We start from the raw sequence: 24,752 nt of genomic DNA, 5'->3' as shown, positions 1-24,752 counted from the left end.
CCTATAGATAATATCCTAAAAACAAAATGTTCTATTTGGCATAGACCTCAAAATTTGTTATGTCCTCATTAGTCTTGAGGGCAGCAGTGTTCCTTTATACAACTGTAACGATCATGCAGTAGGAAGCAAGAGCCTGAAATATGAAGTTAGGATTTTTTTTCTAAACAAGTGAAAATAATTGCTAAAAGTACATTATAGCAAATATGAATAGCTACAAGTTGATATTATTCAAATTAATGCTTTATTTGGTAAAATAAAAGCAATTTATAAAAACTCAAACCACGATATTGAGGAATTATAATTTATTCTATTTAGAAATAAATGTAAGAAATTGTTATAAAGTGCTATCATTTTTAATGTCTCCAATATTCTTTCTCATAGATTTTGAACTATATATAATATATAATCAATATAAGTTCAAATGATATATTCATATATACTAAAATTATGTAACTTAAACATATGTAAATATATGTATTTTCAAAAGGCTGTACACTAGCAAAAGGATTAGTTTTGGAACAAAAAACAGGATAGTTAAAACAAAATGAGCAAAACCACATTTTAAACACTTACACCAGAGACGGAACACTAGTTTTCTCACCTTTTATAGCATGTAAAATTCTCCCCAAATACAGCATTCTTAAAGAATATGGCCACCATCATTTTTTTAAAAATTAATAAACCTGAAAGTCTATGTAATTGACATCCTCAGAAGAAAATAAACATGTTTACTGTTCCTTAAATGCAAACTTGAAGTCATGTTTAATAAAATATTGCCTTAAATAACTCACTCGCATCTAAGTAAAAATGCCGGTAAACAATCATTTCACCAGAATCAGAGGAAGATCATGGGGGAAGTTCACAAGGGGCTCAGAGGGAGCTAACTCAGGTCGGTCCAGTTGCCACTTTCACAGGGCAAAGGCACTTTCAAAGACAGCTCTTTGTCTGGCACAGATCCCGCCTGCGAGATTGAAAGCACTACCCTGTAACCGTGTCTCATCCTGGCATTAGCACCCTCCTTCGCGAAGCGCCTGGTTTCACCCCCACGGACTAGTTCTTTCCCACACGTGGTGAAATCTGACTCTCCAAGGTCTCTGCGCCTCAGCTTCGCACAGACCCGCGCTTGAAGAGTGACACGGTTTTCTTTCCTTCTACAGGGCATTTAGTATCTTCAGAAGGATTAAGGCTATGAACTTGAGAACATCTTTGAAAGTTCCGTTATCTCAATTTCTTGAACACTCATTTAGCTTTGTGGATTTTGAAAAGTAAAATTTTCATTTTAATTTATCATTTCAGTGCTTGTCATCTTCAATCGGAGAGACTGAAACAAAATATTAAAATGAAAAATTTACTTTTCAAATTCCACAAAGCTAAATGAGTGTCGAAGAAATTGTAAATGATCAAACTTCCAAAATTTTTTTCTAAGTTTGTAGCATGTACGTTTCTGAAGGTATGGAAACTTAAAACTGCACCGTCACTTTTGGGACACCCTGGGGAATTTGGGATGGGGGTTCAAAATGATTATTCTCCTTAACTTTAAGCATGTCCTTTGGTCAGCCTTCAGTTTTGTTTTGTTTTCCCTTGATTTATGATGGGCTTTTCTTTACAGGCATTTTTTTCTTTTCAAGATTTTTAGTATTCTCTGATAGAGCATTGTTTCTGAAATTGAGCGAAAAATTAAATTTCTTATTGTCGTTAACTTGCAATCAAGATCTTTTTAATATTCATATCTGCTATTTAGACATCTTATTGCTCAGGAATCTGAACTAGAGAATTATAATCTCATGATCTTGAGTGGGAGTCAAGTGGCCAAACTGTATCAAATGTATATGTTCAACCTAAAAAACAAACACTGATCTATCTATATATCTATATATCTATATACCTACATATCTATATCTATATTAAAAATATATTAAATCTTTATAGCCGTGGCTTTCAAAGTTCTTTTCTTTATTAACAGTAACCCCAGCTAGGAATCTGTTTTGCAGTCATGACCCAGTAAATATATATAAAGGTGTATGTCACTTGTGTGTGTACTTGCATTTTTTTAAAGAAAAAATGTTTCAAAAACATGCAGTTTACTCTAACACTTTATAGTCTAGTCTTTTTTTACTTAAAACTTGTTCACTGTGACTCATTATGTTGATTCAAGGCCCACTAATGTGATGATAACCAAGTTTAAAAAACAATAAACTGTGTATGATGGGATTAGTGAATTCACACCAGGATTACCCTGTTAACTCTTTTATACATTGGGATTCTGCATATTTTTACTGAGAACTAGAAAAGTAGAAGTAGAACAAAAGCATATTTCATTTCAAACTCTAGAGCACAAGAATTCCCTGCGGATCTAGTTAAAAATGTAGTTTCTGGTTGGGCAGGTCTGGGGTGGGGCCGGTTCTGCCTTTCTGAGCAGTGTGGATGGGCCTGTCTGGGGGCAGCACACCTTGAGAAAAGGGGTAGAGAGAGAAGTCAGTGTAAGGGAAGGGAGAGGAACAAAAGTGACTGCCTGACAGCTAACACTGCCCCAAACAGGGCCTGACCCCTCCACTGGCACTGAGGACACACACCCCAAGCATTTGCAGCACATGGCACACTCAACGTGGCAAAAAAAAAAAAAAAAAGGGTGATGTCTTTGAGAGGATCTCCTGGTGACAGTAGTGCCTTCATAATCTTCTCTGTCATCAGTACTGTTTCTTTTCTCCTTAACTGACTCCTGCCCCTCCACTACCCCCACACACACAATGTAGCTTTAAGGCTTTGTTTCTGAGGTGTTGGAAGCCCCTTTGGGAGGATTACCTAGAAATGTGGACTGCTGGACAAGGCAGCACAGGAACAACAAAAAAGAGGGTGCTGGCAAACAAGAGGGTGAAAGGTTTATTAACGTTTCATTCAGGAACTTGTTAAACCGTGAAACTTGCTTGTCAAGGTGGACCGCGCTCAAAAAATACTTCTGAATCTGAATCGTATAGTTCAAAGCCTGATTTCATAATCCTAAACTATAAAGTCAGAATTCCCAAACTAAGAAATACCAAGCCAGTAATTGTAACTGTTTCTGGTACCATACCAGTCTCCATAATTTGGGGGTATACATGTGTTGATAAAATAAAAGTACTCTTAGCTTTGATAAGGCCATCTTCTTCCCAATCATTTTGTTAAACTACCTGGAGCGACAAGGGAGTATCTTACCCACCACTTTACCCAAGCATATACCTGGCACATATTTGGTGCTGGATAGATGTTTAATAAAAGAATAAGTGGATAATAATATGTTACAGTATACTATATATTTTATTAGCTGATTTGCCATTACAGTATTTGCCTTATTAAATTGAACAGGAGCCTTTAAAAAGTAGGCAGAAATTTAAAGTGGCATCTTCCAAATTACACTTGTCCACAATGCAGATGGAGAGAAAAGAGAAGGAAGGAAAAAGAGACAGACGGACAGACCGGGAAAGTGATTCCTGGCTGGAGTAGAACATGGGCAGGTGGAACAGCAAGTGTATCAGAATCAACTGGGGAAAATGTTCAAATAACTGAGTTTGGAATGCCTCCCCATTTCCCCATGGGGAGGAATTTAATGGATAGGTAACCATAACTGAGGAGCTTGGGGAGGGGAGAGATTAAGATTTGGAACAAAGGTCTAAGGCAGTGGTTTTCAATGGGGATGATTATGCCTCCCAGGGGACACTTGGCAATGTCTGGAGACATTTTTGATTGTCACAATTTGGGCATAGACTGTTAATAGCATCTCTTGAGTAGAGGCCAGGAATGCTGCTAAACATTCTACAATGCACGGGGCAGCTCCCCACAACAAAGAATTATCCACCACAAAATGTCAATTGCCCTGAGGGTGAGAAACCCTGCTCTGGGGGCAGGGTGTGTGTGGGGGGGGACAGGAAGGACATGATGTAGGCAAGAACAGAAGCTATTAAACAGAGAGAAAATGCACATACCAGGACCCCTAGGCTATCTCGGGTGAAGAGGGTCTTAGAAGGAATGAAGGCAGTGTGGGAGAGAGACGATGGGACTGAGGAAGGGGGCAAAAGATCTGGCTGTGCCTCCTATTTCAATAGATCTCAGTCTAGTTGATCCTATACCAACTGCTGGGGGGGTCAGCTCCACTGCTCCAGCTAAAGGCAGTCTGTACCTCATGAGAACAAAGCAGAAGTCCAAAGGAGGCCAGTGATCCTTAGGTGGACATGGGGGTTAGAGGCTGCCCTGCACGGTCATAAGCCAGTGATGAGAAAGGATAAAGTTCAGTAGCTGATGCTGGTCCCCATGAGCACCACTTCAATGCCCACCAGCTTGTCTTACAATGGCCAATAGCTGCATTTCTTTGCCTGGAGGCATGCTCTTCATTGCCCAAGTGGCAGTCTTGAAATGCCAGGGAATCGACGGATGGCTTTTGGAGGCAGTCCTCAGCTAATCTCTGACAGGTACTGGCGAACAAGTACACACTCCCTTGCCTCTTGGGTGGGGTAATTATAAAGCACATGTTCCACGCTGTCTCCCAGAGTTCCCCAATGTGGCTAAGCTCCAGGTGCTCACAGTGGTAACTGGTTTGATAAGGCCCCCTTACCAGCTGCTGTCCCTGCTCTGGATCGCTTCCCCACTCTCTTATTGGTGTTTTCTTTACCTCCCCCTGCTAAAATAATTCAAACTTAAATTTTCTTCGCAGGGTCTGCTTCTGAGGAACTCAAACTTTAATGGGCTGGAAGTCATTTGATCCTCTGGTTCCTCTAAGGTAAGGGCTATCTGGGTCCATAGTATCTCTCTCCTAGAGGCAGCTGTATTTTTTTTTTTTTTCATCCTTAAGGCCTGAGCACAGAATCATTGGGTTCCTCTGAGCCCCATTCCTTTCAGAAACACAACTTCGGGCACATTCCTCTCTCTCCCATTGAAAATAAGCAAAACCACATCTTTTGCTCAAGAATGGCAGAAAATGCAACATAATCCCTATAGTCTCAAATGCCCCTAAAGTCCAACTTCTGCAAGAACTCAAATAAGTAACAACCCTTGACTCTGAGAAGGGGGTCTTACTCTAGTGCTGGGAAAAGGCAAGGACAAAGAGGAATGACTGCCTTAGCTCACATGAAACTTTAGTGAATCACCAGTGGGGACTGAAAACCACAAAATTAGCAAAAATGAAAGAGGTATTTCAAAACACTGCTAGTCGAAGAAAAGAAATGAATTGTAAACCCCCTCAGGGTGATGTTAGATCACTCATCTACCATGTAATGGGGATTCTGAGACGCTGAAAATCTTATGGAAAAGAAAGGCCACAAAAAAAGCTAGAAGTTGTGAAAGATGCCACAGCAGTGATGTGTCCAAGAGGCTTTTCACATCAGCAAAAGAGACATTTAAGAAGTCATGCAGCTTGACACTTTCCAAACAGTCTCAGAATGTTGTCCCTGCAGAAACTTGAACTCATCACCTAAGGAAGTCCTTGCTGTCATACAAGTTGAGGAATCAGGCTGCCAAGCTTGAGGGTCTTTTACTCTTAAGGACCTTTCTTTACAAATCCTCAGAAGACACTCTTCTTGGATTGTGGATTTTTGCAGGGTTTCATCTTTGCAGAGAACACCCACTTTGGGGCCCTGGTTTCTTGCCAACTTAGCTGAGGAGCTGGGAAGATCTTCTATCTCAGTTCTTATGTATGGATGGCTTCTATTTTTTTGTCTGTTTGTTTGTTTGTTAAAAGAACAGCGGCTGCTTTTCTGCTGGACAACCTATTCCCTTACTTATAATGCAGGACAGGAGGGCCTTGTAAGTGTATATTCTGGTTCATCTGAGGACACACGGTTGTTCATTTTAAAATTAGATTCATCCTAATTACATGAAAACGGCCTACATGTAGTCTGTCAAAACAGCAGGAAAATCATTACTGAGAACCTACCTGCTGGGCCTACACTTCTAGGCTCCCCTAAACTTGTTTAACGCACAGTCCTTGCCTTCTTGGGACTTCAAATCTAGCAAATACCCATCTCATTGACAAATATGAGCCTTGGACACTGAACAGTGAAGAAATATATATATATAGAAAATGACTAAACATGTAATATTACCTTTGGACAAGGGGCGGGGGATAGTGAAGGAAACTGTTGCTGAAGTGGCATGTTTCAGCAGGGCAGAAGCAAAGAGAATTTGGATCTCAATCCTAATTAATCAGAGCGGGATTTGGGGAGCTTCTTGAATGAAGGATTCTGGGAAGCTGGGTTGAAATGGAAGGGAAAATATATACTGAACTTTGAAGGATAGAGTTTCAATGTGGATGGTAAAAAAGTATCAAAACAAAGAAGGGGAGTAGCTGCTATAAAGGAAGTAAGGTAGTCAGCTTAAGCCCCACATTCAACACAAGTGGGAGAGCCAGATTTGCATTCCAGGGGCTGGAATATTGGGCGGGTAACCGAACATCTATTATTCTCATTTTCCACAAACTCTGAGGGTTCACTAACTTCGACGATCATGGAACATATCTCCTGAGGCTGAAAAATGCTAGGTTATGTATAAAAAGGATACTGTTACCAATAAGCATACAATAACAATTCAAAACTAAATGAAGAACAACTAATGATACAAAGCTGTCAAGGAAATTTGGATTGACTTCTAGGTCCCTCTCTTTGACTTCCTGCCTTTTAGACAATAGTGCCCCTCCAAGATGCAGTTTTACTTAACAGTTTTGCAACTTTTCTAATAATAAAATAAAATAAATAAAATGATAACAAAATAGTTTTACATGTATTGAACACTCACCAGTCACTATATACGCTAAAAAGTTTGCCTCCACAATGCTATGAAGTATATACCAATATTATTTCCATTGCACAGATGGGGTAACTGAAGTTCAAAGTGGTTAAGTAACTTGCCAGAGAAACCATAGGTAGAAGGTGAAAAGCCAGGCATCCCAATTAACCCATGTAGATGTCCACCACACCATCCCTACGCACTGATTTCTCCAATGACCCAGTTGTCATCCACTCCAGCACCCAAGATCCTCGGCTTCTACCCTCCCCACAACAAACACACTTGGCCAATAAGGGAAGTGGGAGGAGGTCTTTTTCCTTCTTGCTCTGTGCCAGGGCTTTAAAAGAGGACATTACTGGCACCCATACTATGGGTTACCCTGAGCACCAGAGACCCCACTGATGGCCCAGTAACAAGTTGGGGAATATGGAGAAAATCATTTCTCTCCTATTATGGAATATCAAGAATCAGCTAAATTCTACATGTGAGAGGCATTTATCAGGATGACATTTTTTAATGTTGCAAATTTTAATTTTCAAAAATATCAAAATATTTTACAAAAATAGACTTGTGGAGTTGAAGACAGCCTCACCTAGGTTAATACAAAGGCATACAACTACTTCTTTTTCTTTTATGTCTCCTCAGCATGACACTTCTTATCATTGGTTAGTGTTATTTCATAATAATCCAAGATGTGTGTGCCCTTTGTGTTTCCCTATTTCTTTGAATAAGACATTTTAATAATAATTAAATGATAAGGTTTCCAGAAAGATAAAATATGAATAATTAGAAGGAAAGGGTGTCTTTGTTCCCTTCACATACCTCACTTTTATTATTCATGCCCCTCTTAAATTTCCTTCATGGGAAGTACTTCTATAGACCTGGATGAATATTTGATAAAGCACGTTGACAATTTGGGAAGAAAACAAACAAACGAATCTTTTTGACTGGATAAAAGAGGGTTCCCCATTGTAGTAAGTAATGATAAGTAGGGCGAATATGTGGAAAATTGGTATTTTTAGTCAAAATATTAATAAATGAGTCATTTATTTAAACAGTCTCAAGCTGTAAAATGATACCAGGAAAATGGCCTCACTACCTCTGTCAACACACCAAATATCAGCTCTGGCCTCTGATCCTTGATAACTCTACACTTTAGCTTCCTGTAAAAAAAAAAAAAAAAAAGCAGCACATTAATGATGTGCCAGTAATATCAGGATTGATCATGAACTCCCAACACTATGTGCACATTTTGACCAACACTGATCTATGCAGGAAATCAAAATGATGGTCAAAGACTAAAAGGAAACACTTAAGTCCAGCAAGATGAAAGACGACGTGAGAAAGAAGTGAGGAGACAGACTTAGATCAGATAGGAGGATGGCGCAGCACCAAAAATTAGAATTATTTTACCTCACTGCTGTAAAGATGGAGTTTCCATCTCTTGCCAACGCCTTCAAAAGTAACGAGACAGTGATGTGATGAGAGCCACATGAGAATTAAAAAACAGAGTAGCACAGTGTGGCAAAGACAGTTCACCAAATGACTCCTGCTCCCCTTTTTACAGTATAGGGTCAACAGTGGAAAGCAAGCTGCTCAGTAGAGACCATCTTTCCCACCCTGCTTCATTTAGGTGGGGACATGTGATTTGTTCTCACTTGTGGAATTTGAGCAAAATGATTTTGTGTCACTTCCAAGCCAAGATGGTTAAGAAGTCTGTGTACTTCTCCACACTCATTCTCCTCTCTGTGATCTGCAGCAATGAACACATGACCTTGGTAGCCATGAGCTGAAGATGGAGGAGCCCAAGACCAGATGAACCCTATGAATCACTGTAGAGAGTAGCTACCAATCAATCAAAAAGAGCAATTTTTAACTTCATATGAGTGAAAAATAAACTTCTAGTTTTTGAGTCACTGTGCATTTTTAAATTTTATTTCCGAGTATAGTTTTTTCCTAACTAATGTATGTGGCAAGAAAAAGAAAGTGTCTCAATCACTTCAAATAATGAATATAAGTTATTTTCACATGGAATTTGATAGAATTATAGATTTTTAAGGCTAAAGCTATGTTGCCATATTTACGACTACTAGCTACAAATGGCTACCGAACACTTGAAATGTGGCTAGTTGAAGCTGAGATGTGCTACAAGTGCAAAATATATACTAGATAGTAAAGATCTAATAAAAAAGTAAAATACATAATACTTTTATATCAATTACATATTAATATTTTGAACATATTGGGTGGAATAAAATATTTTACTAAAATTAAACTGACTAGTTGCTTTTTAAATTATTTATAATTTGGCTACTAGAAAATTTTAAGCTACATATGAGACTAATATTATATTTCTATTGGCCTCCTACTGGGCTAGCAAAGGTTAGCAAACTAAAACCCAACATCTATTTTTGTCAATAAAGTTTTATTGGTACACAGACATGCCTATGTATTTACAGACTCTTTATGGCTGCTTTTACACTGCAACAGCAGAATTGAGCAGTCTCAACAGAGACTTTATGTCCTGAAAAGCTGAAGATATTATATGGCCTATTATAGAAAATGTTTGCCAACCCCTGTGCTAAGAATAACTTTGAGATTATTTATCTACTCTCACCATTTTATGACTAAGAAAATTAAAGCTCAGATAAGTTGAGACTTGAGCAAAATATTTTTATTCTTTTAGGTGGTATTTCCAGAATGTCACATTCATTCATTCATTCATTCATTCATTCATTCATTCATTTATATTCTCTGATTTTGATCGTCAACGAAATAAAATCCCTATCAGACAGAAAACCAACAGTTAATACTAAATAATGAATGTCAACACCACAATGCTAATTCAATGCAGTTGTGTAGAAGCATGTTTCTAACACAGGAACTGTAGGCATGTACATACAATAGCAGAGAATAATATTCAGCTATTAATAAGCTGTGAGATGGTCTTTAAAGCTTCCATTTGAAAACATTTAAAAGAGAATCTATCATGTAATTTGCTTTCAAATTAAGCTTGAAATCTCCCCAAATGAAGAGCCAGCTTGCTAAAAATACTTATTATTAGAATTAAATCAGAAAAATTTTGCCACATCTTGGAGAAAGTCAAATCTGTTCCCAAAGACTTCACAGCATCATTTAACTGCCTCGGTTCTGGCAGGCATCGTCTGTCAATGGGTTATTCTCAGAGTCTCTAACTGGGCTCATCATTTCCATTCTCTCTCTCACTCGAGACCTATCCCAAAGAACACTTCTAAAATAAAATGTGATTTGCTGAACATTTTGTCTCTTCACGCTATCAAGACAAAGACTGTCTTCTTTACTGTGGTCAGGAAAGTCTTCACCATGTAACTCCTGTCTGCTCCAACAGCCTCATTTATGGTCCTTTACACATCAGTCAGATCAGGCTCCCTGCAATTCCTGGGGTCCTTGCAATTCCCCAAATATTTCGCACTTTACTCCACATTTGTAATATGGTGTTCTTACTGACTAGAATTCTCCCCAGTACCAGCTATGGGTTATCACTGTACATTGTACTTAAGCCACCATAGAGCCTATCAATATTGTAATTGCCTATTTTAGTATTAATTCCACCACCAGTACGAATAGCTAATATTTAGGAATATTTAACTGTGGATCAAGTGCTTCATTATTTCATTTAATTTTTACCTGTTATAGATGAGGAAAATGAGCCCATACAATGAAGCCAGGTAAAGCCATGACATGAATCCACACATTCCCACTCCACAGCCCTGATTCTTAACTCTACAGCAGCGGCTTACAATGGAGGCGGTTTTGCTTCCCATGAGACATTTAGCAATATCTGGAGACATCTTTGGTTTTTGTAACTGGAATGTGAGGGAGCTACTGGATCTACTGGGTAGAGGCCAGGGATGCTACTGAACATCCTTCAATACACAGGACAGCCTTCCATAGCAAAGGAATATCTGGCCATAAATTCCAGAAGTTCAGAGGCTGAGAGATACTATTCTACACTAAATCAATTCCTGTAGATTATCCCAGGATACTCTGAGTATCTTTATAGCAAGGGTTTTTAAATGTTCACCATGGTGTCATGGCATCTACCATAGAGCCTGGCACCTAGCAGATGCCCGATGCATAGGCAATGGATGAAGGTAGAGGAAAGAAGGAGGGATAGACAGACCTCAGAAATAATAAAGTAAGTTTATACATTTTAAGGCTTTATTTTTGTGGCAACCTCAATAAAGATACATCTGAGCACATATTCTTAATTAACAGTAAACGAATGCTTTAGCAACACCTTATGTTTATAAACCCAGAGAACATGAGATCAAATTAAAAAGCCAAATGCCTTGAATTTTTGTTTCTAGGAGGCCTCAGAGGGACAAGATGTTTTCCAAATCCCTTACAACTACTACACCACAGGATAAATTGATATGTTCATCACCTGCATAGGCCACCACTTAAATTGTTTTTTAAAAGAAATTTTTTTGCGAGGTTTCCCTGGTTCTTTTTCAAAATTAAAAGATAATATAAGAATATATAATCTGATACTTTCCCCTGTTGTAGCTATCATTCAAATATAAATACATTATTCTAGATCTCCAGATGCTGGAAGTGGAGTAGAAATTACAGTGAAGCTTAGGTAAAATTCAGAAAAGTAAATAAAAACACACATAGTGGAAATTAGTAATTTTCTGGTTTATGTAAATTAATACAGCTAAATATCAGAAATAAAGTCAAGAAAAGGTATATTTTATGATTATAATATTTTAAAAGTAACAGCAATTTAGCATAATTTTTACATCATCACAAAACACTTTAGCAATGACAGCATTAATCAGTGTTGTATACAAACTGATAGATTTTTTTGTGAAGTAGTAAAAAGGTTCTGTGGTGGGGCCTGATACTGCTCCTTTGCATTATCATTTAATATAAATGTAGTCAGAGGTTAAAACAAATGAGACTAATCTTTTAAAGTATAATATTATGAACTGTTCCTTACCACATCTTGCATTGAACTTTAGCCATTTGAAGCTTTATATGCACACACAGACACCCACGTGTGCATACATATACACAAATATGTCTGGTGACCAAGTTTTGCTACCTATACTCCCTCTTGGATATTCATAGTAGACACTAGCATAAAAATAGGCTCTGAAAACTCTTGCATCTAAGATGTTAAACTCAGGATCTCTCAAACATAATTGCCATAGAGTAACATAAATAGTAAAATAAGAAAAACTAAAATAAGATGAAGATCTGCCAAAATATTCAGGATTATGGAGAGGAACCGAAAATGATAAGATTGTGGCATCGGCATGACTGTGGAATTGAATTCTCATTGTGATTGGGAAGCTGGGCATGGGAACCATAGCTGAAGGCAGAGACAAACAGTGCCTTTTCCACTGTATGTGAGAACATGACACACATTTGTCACAGGAGCAGATTTTGCATGCATGGACATGCGAGCTGGTGAGACATTTAAGCTTATTGAAGAGAAATATGAAAAAACTGACCCAAACCCAGGAATGTCATGATTGTTAATAATTATTTTTTGAACACCCATTCAGTGCAACTATTGCTGAAATCTGGGAAAACAGTCTTCTAAGAGAAATAAAAAGAGGAAAAATATATCTGAATCATCCTGAGAACCATAGAACTTTGTGTCACATGAGTCAGAACACTCAATGGGTTCCTGAATGTCATGATTATGCATTATGCTACTAAAACCATGACTATCTTCTCCACTCTCTTCATCTCAAACATTCCCAAGACACCAAAGGAGTCACACGAGTATATTTCTCGAATTAAAAAGGCATATCTGCTGTCAATTTGCATTCTTTTGTCCAAGCTTTTGCTTTAATCAGCTTATCACTCATGACTTTTGAATAAATCCCTAAATTCTTGACCACAGAAGAGAAGCCATGATCCTTGAAGGGTCTTCTGTAACTAGGAAGTTGAATGAATAAGTTAGTTCACATAGGTCCTTTCCTAATGGTTATAAGTGCCCCATCTAGAGTCCACTCTTAGTTGCATACACACATATGTATATATACATATATACTGTAAATATTATATTGCCATGTACATACTACATGTTATAATATACATACATGTGTTGTATATGTATATGTATATCTGACTGTCACTATGCGAAGGCTACAATATACTTCACAGGACAGAGAGTCAAGGTTCCTGGGTCCTAAATCCAGGCTCTCCTGACTTGCCATTTGGAAAAGATACCAAGTTCACAGTGGAGCTCAGTTTCTCACTTAATAAAAATAGTACTGCACAAGAAGAGCTGCCAGTACATAAAGTCTCCAAAGTCCCTTAAAATTAGGACAGTATGGACAAAACAACATTAGCACTGAACATAGATCATTATTCTAAGCTGTCAGTTGGCCAGATTCCTGAGAGGAGGATATGGAAATACCTTACTTGTGACTCAGTGATTTGAATCTTTCCCTTCCCCCTTTCTCAAATGCCATATGACTAATAGGTTAGAGAACTTAGAGTAGAGAATGAACATCCTTAATTAGAGACTCCCTGGCTTAAACATATTCAGTCTCACACTATGTGGCTACCAAGAGAATCCTCAGTGAATCCCAGGGCAATTTACACTACTACGCATGTGCTACAGAAACCACAAAACAATTGCTTCCTCAGATGAAAATAACTTTATTTCATCCAGGGTGCCAAATAAGAGATCTCAGTAGGCAGACCCATTCCATCATAGTGTAAACCATTTCAGAATCATCTTTATATTAATATATGCATATTGTCAGGCATGTAGTAGGTACACACATTTTTATAGACTGAATGAGGAACTGAAACAAGTAACTAAAATGACTTTAAATAAAGCAAGGAATTAACTTGCTATCCATTGCTCAACCAGCCAGACATAAGACTAAGCCCTACGAACAAAATATTCAGCTTTGACATGGACATGTGATGCAATTCAGGCAGCAAACATTCTTCACTTTGGGCAAAATCAAGTCAGAAAATGACAATACAAACATTAGAAGAGAAAGAGAAGCACCGCCCTTTCTTACTCTCAATTCCTTCTTTCAACAAGCATTTTCCTGTGCCCATGAGTCAAATTCTTTGCTAGGAGCTAGGGAATCAAGGATAAATAAACTCATGGTCCCTCATCACAATTTAGAAGGGAAGACAGAAATGGTCACTAGAAACAAACTTCTCTGCAGGAGAAGAGCTATGCAGACTAAAGCACAAAGCATTGAGGCCACCTGTTCAGAGAGGTTTATGGCCCTAGTGTCATTTTCAAGTACCTGGCTGTCCTGTCCTCTCAGATTGCTCTAGTCAAAAGATTGGCTGAGACACTGGATATTTGAGAAAGTCAGCCTAAAGAACATGTTAACCATTCATTCCTCTAGCTCTATTTCCTTCTGAGCTCTATTTCTGCGCTGGGGACAATCTCCACCACTGGACCATGATAGCCCAGGCTCCAAAGATAAACTCCCACTGGTTTACTTGTTATCATTACGTCTTCTGAATTTTTTGACCTCTAGGGTGGTAAAAGACATGGTCACATAGAGAACTTTACTTCATTTTCTGTAGAACTGAAGTTCAAGTATTGGCCATTATACGATTTGATATTTCACAGGAGTATATACTAGTTGTCAGGCACCATAATAAGCACTCAACACATGTTCTATGATCTATTCTTGCAACTTTAATGCATGCTTGCCACCTCCAGGTCCCCTTTTTTTCTATTAACTTGGCTATGGAGAAGTTCAGAGCTAAATTAAATACTCAAAAGTAATAAGTGCTTAGGACTTCAGTTTAATTATATTTACTCCTTTATAAGATTTCGATCTTTCTTCCTCTACCATTTTTATCAGTCTCATCATTTTGTGGAATTTTTACTCAGTCAGACATGTTTCTGAAAGTCAATACCCTATAAACAAAAACAAATTACTATATTCATTAATTGTAATTTCCTTTTAGTCTCAACTGTCAAAGCATTTCCACGAATAGCTAATTCGAAGATAATCCCTTGGGTATCACACTTCAGTCACTTGAAAACTCAGATAATGTAATATTTCCCACTGTCATCTGGTTCAAAATTTGATTATGGAACTGGCAAAAGGGGCAAATGGAGAGGTTGACTGATTTTACTTACAACATGGGTTACCTCCAAATCGACTTTCAAGGGCATTTCTTCCTTGTGTGGGATCCTGTTATTCCCATTTAATGCCCCTTCCTCGACCACCACTTTTGTAGACCAGCAATACCACCAAGTGCCCTTGGTTTCCTGAAGTCCCAAGGGCAGAACTTCCTGAGGAAGAAGGCATTCCTATCACCCGGTGATGTCTGTTACCTGGAATTTCACTCTTAGCACTAACAATACCTCTGGAACTCATTAAAAATGTCGCTGAAACCCAGGGTGTTGAAGGTCAAAGTCTTCAGGGAATCAAAATAAGACAAACTTGCTGAGGATTTCCATGTAGTCAAGGCAAATGGTTTCAGGAAAACTTGCAGAAATAACCCTCTGCCTCATCACTACACAAAATGGGGCTTCCTCTCAGCGAGAAAGGGGTGGGGGCACCTGAACTACATACACATGGCACACCCTCATATATATAGCACAGATCTTGGTGTACCTAACTGGTACACACTTGGGAAGCTTAGTCAGATATTTTGGGATACAAAATGTTTGGGCACAGCCATTAATTTATTCAACAAAGATTTCTTCAGCATCTCCTCTGTGCCAGGCACTGCTCAAGATCCTGTAGAAGCAGTCAAGACTTTTTCTCACAGACTCCATATTCTAGACACAGAATACAGGCAATCAATAAGTACCAACCGAAATGAACAATTCGGATTGCATATAAGACCAAGGAAAGGGAAAGAAAGGAAGCAAAAAACAGTGGGATGGTTCTGAGAAGGAATGGGGGACTGACTTGGCTCAAGTGGTCAGAGAAAGGCTTTTGAAGAAGGTGACACACCATACGACACTAGGATGACAAAAGGAGGTAAAGAAATCAATCACATTTACTCTGAATTTCATCAAAAAGATGAGCTTACTAAAAACAGAAAAGTGCAATCCCATTTGTGGCTCCACACACCCAATGCAAGAATCCCAAGAAAGGGAAAGAATCCACAACTTTCTTAAGGAAATTTTAAGAAATCACCTTTTCCTAAAGATGTAAATTACAAAGAAGTTGTCTTAATTCACCTTCATAGCAGAATTTACTGCAAAGAATATCTAGGAGGAAAATGGAATGTTTATTCCTCTTGTAAAGTCAGTTACTTTATTCTAATATCAATAAAATTATGCCTTTGAATTGTAATACCAACAGGAATTGCTTCATAAAGGAATAGTTCTATGGCTATATTCAGTATCATTTACTTTTACTTGCCGAAAAATAAAAGCAAATCATATTTACTAGCAGATGGTCCCATTTCCAATGTATCACAAAACTTTGAAATTCATTAAAAATGAAATTGTGATGGTATCTGTTTAACAATCACGAATAATAAATAGTTGTTTGCCAGTGCCTTCCCATATGATACCCCAATCAAATCGCTTACTATGGAATTTCTGCTAAAGTTAATTAAAACACTTAGCCCAGTGGCATGATAACTGCTAAAAACATCCATCGCTCAAAATACTTTTCATCAAAACACCTTTACAAAAAACGTTTCTTAGTCCATGACTTGTTTCAGAATAAGAGAGGTAAACAGAAGTGAATTAGGGAGCAGTCATGGTGAATATTCAGAATAAATCATGGAATATTTTGATTAAAATGCAATTTTTAATTTGTAATCCAGTGCACGCTATTATGTTATTACAGTGTAAATAAGCATACTATAAACTAAATAAGGCCAAATAAAGTAAAGATACTGCCCAACAGGTCTACATTACCTAATATATTTATCATTATAAAAATGGTTGTGCTTTGATAGTAATACTGTCCAAGGAATGTTTTATTTTTTAAACTTCAAAACAGGTCTTTAAAATTGAATCTCACTAGCATCTGAGACAGTAACATGCTAAAAGGAAGACTTTGTTTCAAATTTCTCTACTGATTAGGGGCAGTGTTTGAATCTTTACAAATTCTAAACGTGTGTGGTGAGGGGAAGATGGAGAGTCTGAACTTCTCTGTTCAGGTAAATGCTCTTCTCTTTCCTTGAGTCACTTTACAAATTGTTATGCTTCTAAACCTTTTAAAATTTCCCATTTGGAGGAAATTTATACATTTAACCTTTAATAAATAAATAAATAAATAAAAAACTCACCCCATGCTGCTCCCCACCCCACCCCCAAATCGGAAGGCTTAAGAATTAGCACTAATAATAATCCTACAATGGTCATTGGGAAATCCTCTTCCAAAATGACAACTGCAGCTAAGAAGGGCAAAATCCACTAGGAGTAAAAAAACTCTCCCAAATTAGTCCTTCTCCGAGGGGTGGCGCGGGGGTGGAGGGAGCGCACAGCTGGCACAACTCTTGGTATCAGAACCAACTTCAGGAGACTCAGAGGAAGATGCTGCGTCAAGAGAAGCAAAGCAAAGAAGTGCGACCCAGCAGGCTAGCGAAATCGCCACCGACTCCCGAAGAAGGTGGGGAGAAGCCAAGTCGCCGGGCACCGGCAACAGCGCACGCCAACATTCAGGATTATTCTTTCCAAACCAGGCAGTTCCGGGGCAGGAGAATAAAGGGGGATGGGGGACTCACGGTCCTTTTAAACCGCTCCACCCGCCCCACCCCCGTGTCTGCCAACCTTTTCCGAACCCCCGTGTCACAGAACTTCCTCATCATGGAAACTTCCACTGGGTTCGGCGCTGAGGATGCCAAACTCCATTTCACAAGGAGCCTGTCAACAGCCGGGTTGGGGTTTGAGAAACAGCCGCTGCGATTGGAGCGGCCCCCGGCCCCCCTGCTCCACCACTGCCTACGCTGTGCCTCCCAGAGTGCCGCCCCGCGGTGCCCTAGCACGAGAGGGCACCTTCTCCCAGACCCGGGGCGCAGAAACCCCGCGGAGGCAGGTAATAGGGCGGCTGACACCCCCACCCACCCACGCCCGCCCGCCTGCGCGCTCTCAGCTTGCCGCCCGCACCCCTTCAGGTTCCTGCGACACCCTCGTCACCCTCTTGCCCACCCTTCCGGACATTTGGAACTGTCGCCCCCTCCTCCCCCTTCCCCCCCCTCACCCTGCCTCCGCGCGGTCCTCTCGCCAAATTACCAGTGCCCTGGAGCCGGTTGGGTTGGGCGCCCCTGCCCGGGGAAGGTGGCCGGCGGGCGCTAGCCCGGAGCCCGGGGAGCAGAAGGTCTCCTTTCCAAGCGCACTCACATTATTCATGCAAAGTTAATCCCCGCCGCGTCACGGCCGCCCGCCCGAGGATGTGCGCTTTCCTTGGCCAAGCCCCGCAGTCTCCACCCTCCTCCGCCCCCTCCTCCCGGCGGCGGGGTCCCGGGGAGCGCCGGCGATGGGACGTCGCGCGAGTCCTGCAAAATGTCAACTCCTTGGGCGAAGAGAGGCGGCCGCCGCCAGGGCCGCGCCAGCCCTCCCCTGCCACTCCACTTTTATAGGCGTAGGAAGCGAGTGTGGCCGGGGCACTGGAGTCCCCGCCTCTCCCGGCCCCCTGCGCGCCCGGCCCGCCCCGGCCAGCTCCCCGGGCGCTGCCTTACGCCGAGCCCGGGGCACCCGCTCCGCGACGCGTCTGCGAACCGGTGACCTGGTTTCCCCTCCAGCCCTCGCGGCTGTCGACGCGCGCGGCGGCGGCCAAGAGCAGGCAAACCCGACTCCGCCAGGGGCGCAGCGAGGAAATGGCCTCTCGGCCGCACGCCCTGCCGCCACCGCCGCCGCCGGCGGGGTCCGCCGGGCTGGCACCCGACGCTCCTCGCCCGGTTCCCGCCAGGCTCCCGCCCGGCTCCCTCCGGGCTCCCTGACTTGTCCGGCACTTCGGGATCTCATATCCCCGCCCCGCGTCCTACGCACACACCTCCCTGGCTGGCCGCCTCCACACCTGCCTCCCCAGGTTCAGCCGCTCCCTGTCTTCCCAGTCCCAGCGGAGCCTTCCACCCAGGGTGCCCCACCCCCCAGATGGAGATGTTGCGGTGGTTTTGGTGGTCGCGCGTCCACCCACCCGGCCGTGTGCGCGCGGAGGTTCAGGTTTGGGCGTCATTCCTCTAGCAGGCAAAGAGAAAGGAATGGGGGACCAGTGACAGAGGGGAGGAGGTGACTTCCAGTTGTTCGAGCTTTATTTTGCCCTGACGGGCCGCGCTCCTCCCTTTTTCTCCAAACCACTTGTGGCGCGCGTCGGGCGGATACAGCGCTCTGGCTCCTCGCGGGGCGTCCCACCGGCCGCGCCGTCTGGCGTTCTTTTGCCATCACATCCCCCTGCTTCTATGGAAGTTTGCAAAATACCTGGCTTGCCCCTGAAGGAGACACTCTCACATCATTATGCATATCCTGGGGGATGTGTGCCGGGGGTTGTGACACTCCATAGGTTCTAGAAGGGTCACCCTATTAAATTGTTTTTGTCCTGGATACGGACAAATTAAACCGGAAGACGAAAATCCTTTATATTCTTGAAAAGTTCTGCCCAAGCAAATCTGAATTTCTGAAACCCCTATAGGCCAAGGGTTTCATATTGGGAGAAAATGAAGCAGACAGCTGCGTTCTGGGCTAGAAGAATGCTTGTAAAAAGTGTACCCCACAAGCTAAAATGTAGTCTTTAAGAAGCTATAGTTGCAACATAACTATTTCGACGACAGAGTACAGTTATTTTCTTATAGGTAATATTAAAATAATTCCGGCCTCATTATTCAATATAAATATTTATTCGCATAACAATGTGACAGACCTATGACGATCTGTATGTATCCTCAACTGCCTGAACAACGTATAGATGATTTCTCGGGGGACTTTTTCTAGATTGCCAGCCAGTGACGTGTGTTTTATTCCAGCTTCTGGTGAACATTCCACGGAAAGGGGTGAGTTGCTACCACCCCTGCAGACAGTATTAACCATCACAGGTGTCAGGAATTCGGAAACTGTTCCTGGCACCTGAAGCGCAGTGTTTCAGAGCTTTTCCAGAGAGAAAGTCGCTGGTGGGAGGGGGCTCTCCTTTAGACTCCTTGGACTGTATTTCTCCTCGGCCCTTGGCGATAAATCTGTGCTTTATTCTTTACTCGTAATAAATCTGCACCATAGGACTTGCAGGTTTTGTAGCTGTGAGAAGTTGTTCTCCTTTGAGGGAAGTTCCCGAGCTTTGCGCCAAAGCTGCTCCGGGATGTTTTGGTTAGTTGGAGGAAAGCTGCGGAGTCTACAACATTTGTTCCAAACAGGGGGCCCTCTGGTGGCTAACTGTGAGTGGAAAAGTTGGCCACTGAGGAAAAAGCCTGGCTCTGATAGGCCACGACAGTTGACAGCTGAGGCTTCTCAGGGGCCGCGGAGTGGGTAAACAGCTTTGTAATAAGGAGAGGGGGTGGGGGTGGGGCGGGAGCGGAGTTGGGGGTTTGGGGGTGTAGGTGGGCGTGATGCCAATCTTCCTTCACAATGGAGGATGATAGGCCTTAAAAAGCTGCTGGAACTTTTTACATTTTTCTTTCTTTGAGTATAACTTGAACCTAAATTCCTTAAGTAGGAAACATACAGAGAATGAAGTATAAACACTTTTTCATCCCTTTGTTCAAATAACTTTGTCTTTCTGATCTCATTTTACCTGGAAACTTCTGAAATACAGAGTAAAAGCATGAAATAACGTGGCATTATTGAAACAATTCATGAGACTATGATCCAATAATGTTTTATAACAATGGGGGAAGAAAATTTTAATGCAACATTATTGAAACAGCATGAACTACTAGGATTCCATTTGAATCCGCCCTCTCAGAGCAATCTTACAGACTGCATGACGGTAAAGCAGGATTGCCAACAGAATGTGCATTTTTTTTTTCTTTCTGATTTTACACTAGAAAGTACAATGGAGGAAAATTTTATGGGGACCTGATTGAAGGTCGTCAGTCTCAATCCAGCTAATTTGAGAAGACACAACCAACCTGTTTTCATGACCCATGAGCACATTCCGCCACAGCCATCTTTATTGATAGGATCTATAAATTTCAAGCTGGTTAATTGGTTCAAGGGAGCAATTCATTCATATATTCATTCCTTCAACAACAACTGGCGTAAGAAGATGGATAAAACGTAGGATCCAACAGAGCTGGGATTAGACTGAAGCAAATGAGCCCAGTGGTGCCAGTACAGGGTCAAGCCCATCTTTATTTAAAATTTTGATATATTGTTCATCATGGATGATTATTGCATTAATTTTTATTTTTAAAATATTGCATTAAAATATAATTTCTCTTGATTACAGAAGTTTTTGACATTCTCTTAAATTTTGTGTCCAAGGTAAGTCATCACTTGCCTTACCCTAGTCCCCACTCTGCTGTGCCCTCAATGTTACCAGAGTTTAATAAGAGAAGTAAAATTCAATTAGAATTTCCTCAGTGTCAGAGATAATTACTCTATGGTAAGGACTTGAGGTCAGGAAGTTAAAGATGTGGGTGTAGAAGGTGAGGGTAGAAATCAGGGGAGATTTCACAGAACTAGGTAGCACTTGAAACACTCCATCAAGAATAGACCATATTTTACCAGGGAATGTTGGAAACAGAGGAATGACCATTCCAGGTTCTGGGACCATTGATATTCTTTCATTCATTCAACAACTACTTCTCAAGCTAGCCGTGAGAAGTGACCCAGCCCTGGAGATTCGGATTCTATATGTTCATTATTAGTTCCTGGAATTTATTTTGGCTATGAGGGTTCCAATGATTCTGGTCCTTGGCCAGACAGGTAAGAATGCTAAGTCTGTCCCTGCCCTTCAGGAAAGACAATTAGAGGAGATGACATGTTCAAAATTAACTCTAATTTAAGAGCAAAAGTGTAATGAGAAATATATAAACAGAAATCACTATGTGATTGCTGGCGAGGAGGCCACAATAGCCCACAAAGAACTGAGGGGATCAGGTAAGACTTCTTGTAGAACGTGGCTGATGGAACTTTTGAGAGAAGCCAGAAAAAGGGACAGATGTGGCTGGCAACCTTTGCAGGGCCCAGAGCAAAATGAAAGTGTATGGGCCTTTATTCAAAAAGCAGGAAAGAAGTACCACTAAAGAAAGGTACACTATATAAAGTTGTCTCCTTTCTTTGATGTCCTCTCTTTGGATTTGTCATGGTATTTTTTATTTGCTATTTAATATCATTCTAAGAAAAATAAACATTTAAAATTATTAACATCAATTTTACTGTTTATCTTTACATTATGCCGTGCTAGTTTTAAATGCAAACAAAAGAGCATTTAACTCATATGTGAAATCAAAAAATTATACAATTTGCATTTTTTTGCTAGTAAGTGCATTATGTATTTTGTAATTTGTGCATATATGTTTTGTTCTTATCAGAAAGGGGAAACACAGCCCAAAACTAACACAACTTTTTGTTTTACTTCTTGAAATGTGCTCATTCTTCCAACGCTATCTTTGACTTACTATATTGATGAGTAAGGAAGAACTGAATGGAAAAGGAATTCCTTTAATGTCTTTATTTTCTGAATAAATGGTTAGCTAATATAGGGAGAAACACTAGCAAGAAAGGACATGATAGAGTTTCTTGATTGTTGTCGCCTTCTTGCACTCATTCAAAGCAAGTTCTGGTTGTAATGGAAAACAGCCTCTTGGGGTTGTCAGTGCCTCTAACTTACTCTCAAAGGTGTAACATGCTTACCTTGTACTCAGTTTGAGTTTTGCTGAGTATATCTCACACATCTTGGGGCCATTGGAATTCTATATATGAGTGGAACAGGGAAGAACAGCCATGGACATGTATACTGAGTGTGTTTCCTCTGCTCATGCAAACGCTCCATTTGTCCCATCAGATGTAACTTAACAAAACATAAGTTCAAAGATAAAATTACTAGGAATTTTTAAATGGTGAAAACAAAGCATTAAAATAAGGATACCAAAAACATTTCTAAATTGAATCTTGATTTTCAGTCATCTGAAAGATAGATTTAAGTTGAGAGAGTAATTCCTAATTGGACTGTAATAACCTATGTTCATTATGAGCACATGAAAGTACAGTATGTTGTTAAATTCTTTGTCAATCACAGAAATTTATTTGTTCAAGACTCATCTTCCCAAGACATGTCAATTAATTGTACTTTGATTAATGTTTATATGTATCAAAAGTGGAAATGTAACTTTAAAAATTCTGTGAAAATATTCTTTCTGTTTAGGAAGCGAATAAAGTGAGTCAGTCATTTTCATGAAAAAAAATTCTAATTCATCTAGATGCAATAACACATATAATATGAAGCTTATAATTACGGGCTATTTTCTGATCCTAAAATTCCTGAATGAGTCATATCTGGAATGACAGTCATAACTTTGAATTTACTTGCTTTTGTCAGATTAAATTAGATTCTCAATTGGAGGGCAATGTAGGTCTTATTGATATTTCCTATCTTCCAGTATTATATCTCTCTTTTACAATAAACTTACCTATCCCAAGTTTACAAAGCATTGCTTAAAATATTAGTCACAGAGCTCCTACAGACACAACTGCAGAACATGTTTTGAGCATCTAAAAATGGTACATTAGGGGCAAACAAACAAATCTAGAACTGGCAGAGAAAACAAGAGAGTTCTGAGTTTCCATTTGTGGAGATTTCGTGCAAAGCCCTCCGCTGTGGTTCATGCCGGATAATGGGCTGGCTGAGGATTTGAGCTCTAGGTTTGTACATTTTCTAATCATTTTGGGTGTGTTACGTAGCTTCTCCACACCTCAGTTTCCTCATCTGTAAAAATGGAGAAAATATTCAAGCTTCTTGATAGGGATGATGTGAGGAATAACTGTGATAATAGATTAATAATGTTGAACACAGTGCTTGGCACATAGCAAATGGTCAGTGAATATGATCTGTTGTTATTGTGTAAGAAATTAATTTATGGTGTTTGAAAACTTAGAAAAATGCCAAAGGCTAAAACATTGAAAGGCACTCTTTTTTTCTAAATTAATTGACTCAACAAATATTTCTGTATTTGTAACAATATTTACAAACTGTTTACTCTTGGGCTGATACTATTGCAGGCTCTAGAGAGAGACAGCAGTAAGCAGGACAGTCAAAATCCCTCCCCTTGTGGGGCTTTCATACTAATGAACAGGATGTAAATTCTCTGAAAGAGGAAGAACACTCCTATCTTTGGCAAAGATTGAGCACAAACCCAGATACATGGCTGAATTTAGATTTGCCGAAATAATATCTTCTGCAGACAGATTCCTTTGCTGATCTATGAATTCTAGCCTTTAACGATGGTCTTTTGGAGAAAATGACTCTGTTAGAAAAATCTTTTTATGAATATGTTTTTTTCTGTAGCATTTCCTAGCTCCTACTTAACTCTTAAGTTAGAATGCCTTTCTCTAACATCCGGTTTCTAGAGTGCCTAGAATTTTTTTCCAGTACAAGTGAGAGTAAAGTCATCCAGATATTTCCATATGCTGGGTTTGGAGCTGATCTGATCTGAGCCATGCTCATAATTACTTATGTTCTCTTGGCCTAGTCAGATTTTTCTTGGTCCTCTCATGAATACGTGTAAGGGATTGGACTATGTAATTCCTAAAATCCCTCCCAGCTTTCATATTTTAAAAGTATATGCAATTTTATCTCTATTCAATGACAAGAGAAACACATTTATTTTATAGAGAGCTCCTTATTTTTTCTAACAATATTTTCGCATTCATTAACTAAACTAAGAACCTGGGAAATTTATTATTTTAAAGGAGGCTTTGGTATTATTCTCCACTTTATGGGGTAAAAATGAAATGGGCTCAAGTTCCATCTATGTTGGCAGTTTCTTTTGGGAAGACAGAAAAGCAGCTTCTTTGTTTTCCTGAGTATTTTCCATTTGATATGTAAGTGAAATGACAGAAAGCTTTTATTTGCTTGTTTGGATAATTACAGATTGAAGTTGCCATCACTTTT

At 40.1% G+C, this 24,752-nt stretch overlaps 2 protein-coding genes across 13 annotated transcripts in view; one reads left to right on the top strand and one right to left on the bottom strand.

Annotated features, from left to right (window-relative positions):
- The window catches only part of THRB (thyroid hormone receptor beta), a 305,448-nt gene extending 287,181 nt beyond the window's left edge, over positions 1-18,267 (bottom strand). For 2 of the 12 annotated variants that reach the window (XM_039836743.1, XM_039836739.1), the window contains exon 1: positions 17,945-18,265. The gene's annotated coding sequence lies outside the window, so the exon portion shown is untranslated. Of the gene's footprint in view, positions 1-14,878; positions 16,966-17,912 lie in introns of those variants that run through there. The other 10 variants (XM_039836746.1, XM_039836745.1, XM_039836748.1 and 7 more) reach the window with 9 other exon arrangements.
- On the top strand, positions 17,207-21,870 carry LOC120581650 (uncharacterized). Its single transcript, XM_039836751.1, has 4 exons — positions 17,207-17,747; positions 19,640-19,698; positions 19,962-20,164; positions 20,683-21,870. The coding sequence occupies exons 1-4, from the start codon at positions 17,246-17,248 to the stop codon at positions 20,744-20,746; spliced, it is 828 nt and encodes a 275-aa protein (XP_039692685.1). The 5' UTR covers positions 17,207-17,245; the 3' UTR covers positions 20,747-21,870.
- The last annotated feature ends 2,882 nt before the right edge of the window (positions 21,871-24,752 follow it).

Source organism: Pteropus medius, unplaced genomic scaffold (genome assembly GCF_902729225.1).
Source record: "Pteropus medius unplaced genomic scaffold, Ma_sr-lr_union100, whole genome shotgun sequence".
NCBI classification, from domain to species: Eukaryota; Metazoa; Chordata; class Mammalia; order Chiroptera; family Pteropodidae; genus Pteropus; species Pteropus medius.
This window is presented reverse-complemented; position numbering and strand designations above follow the sequence as displayed.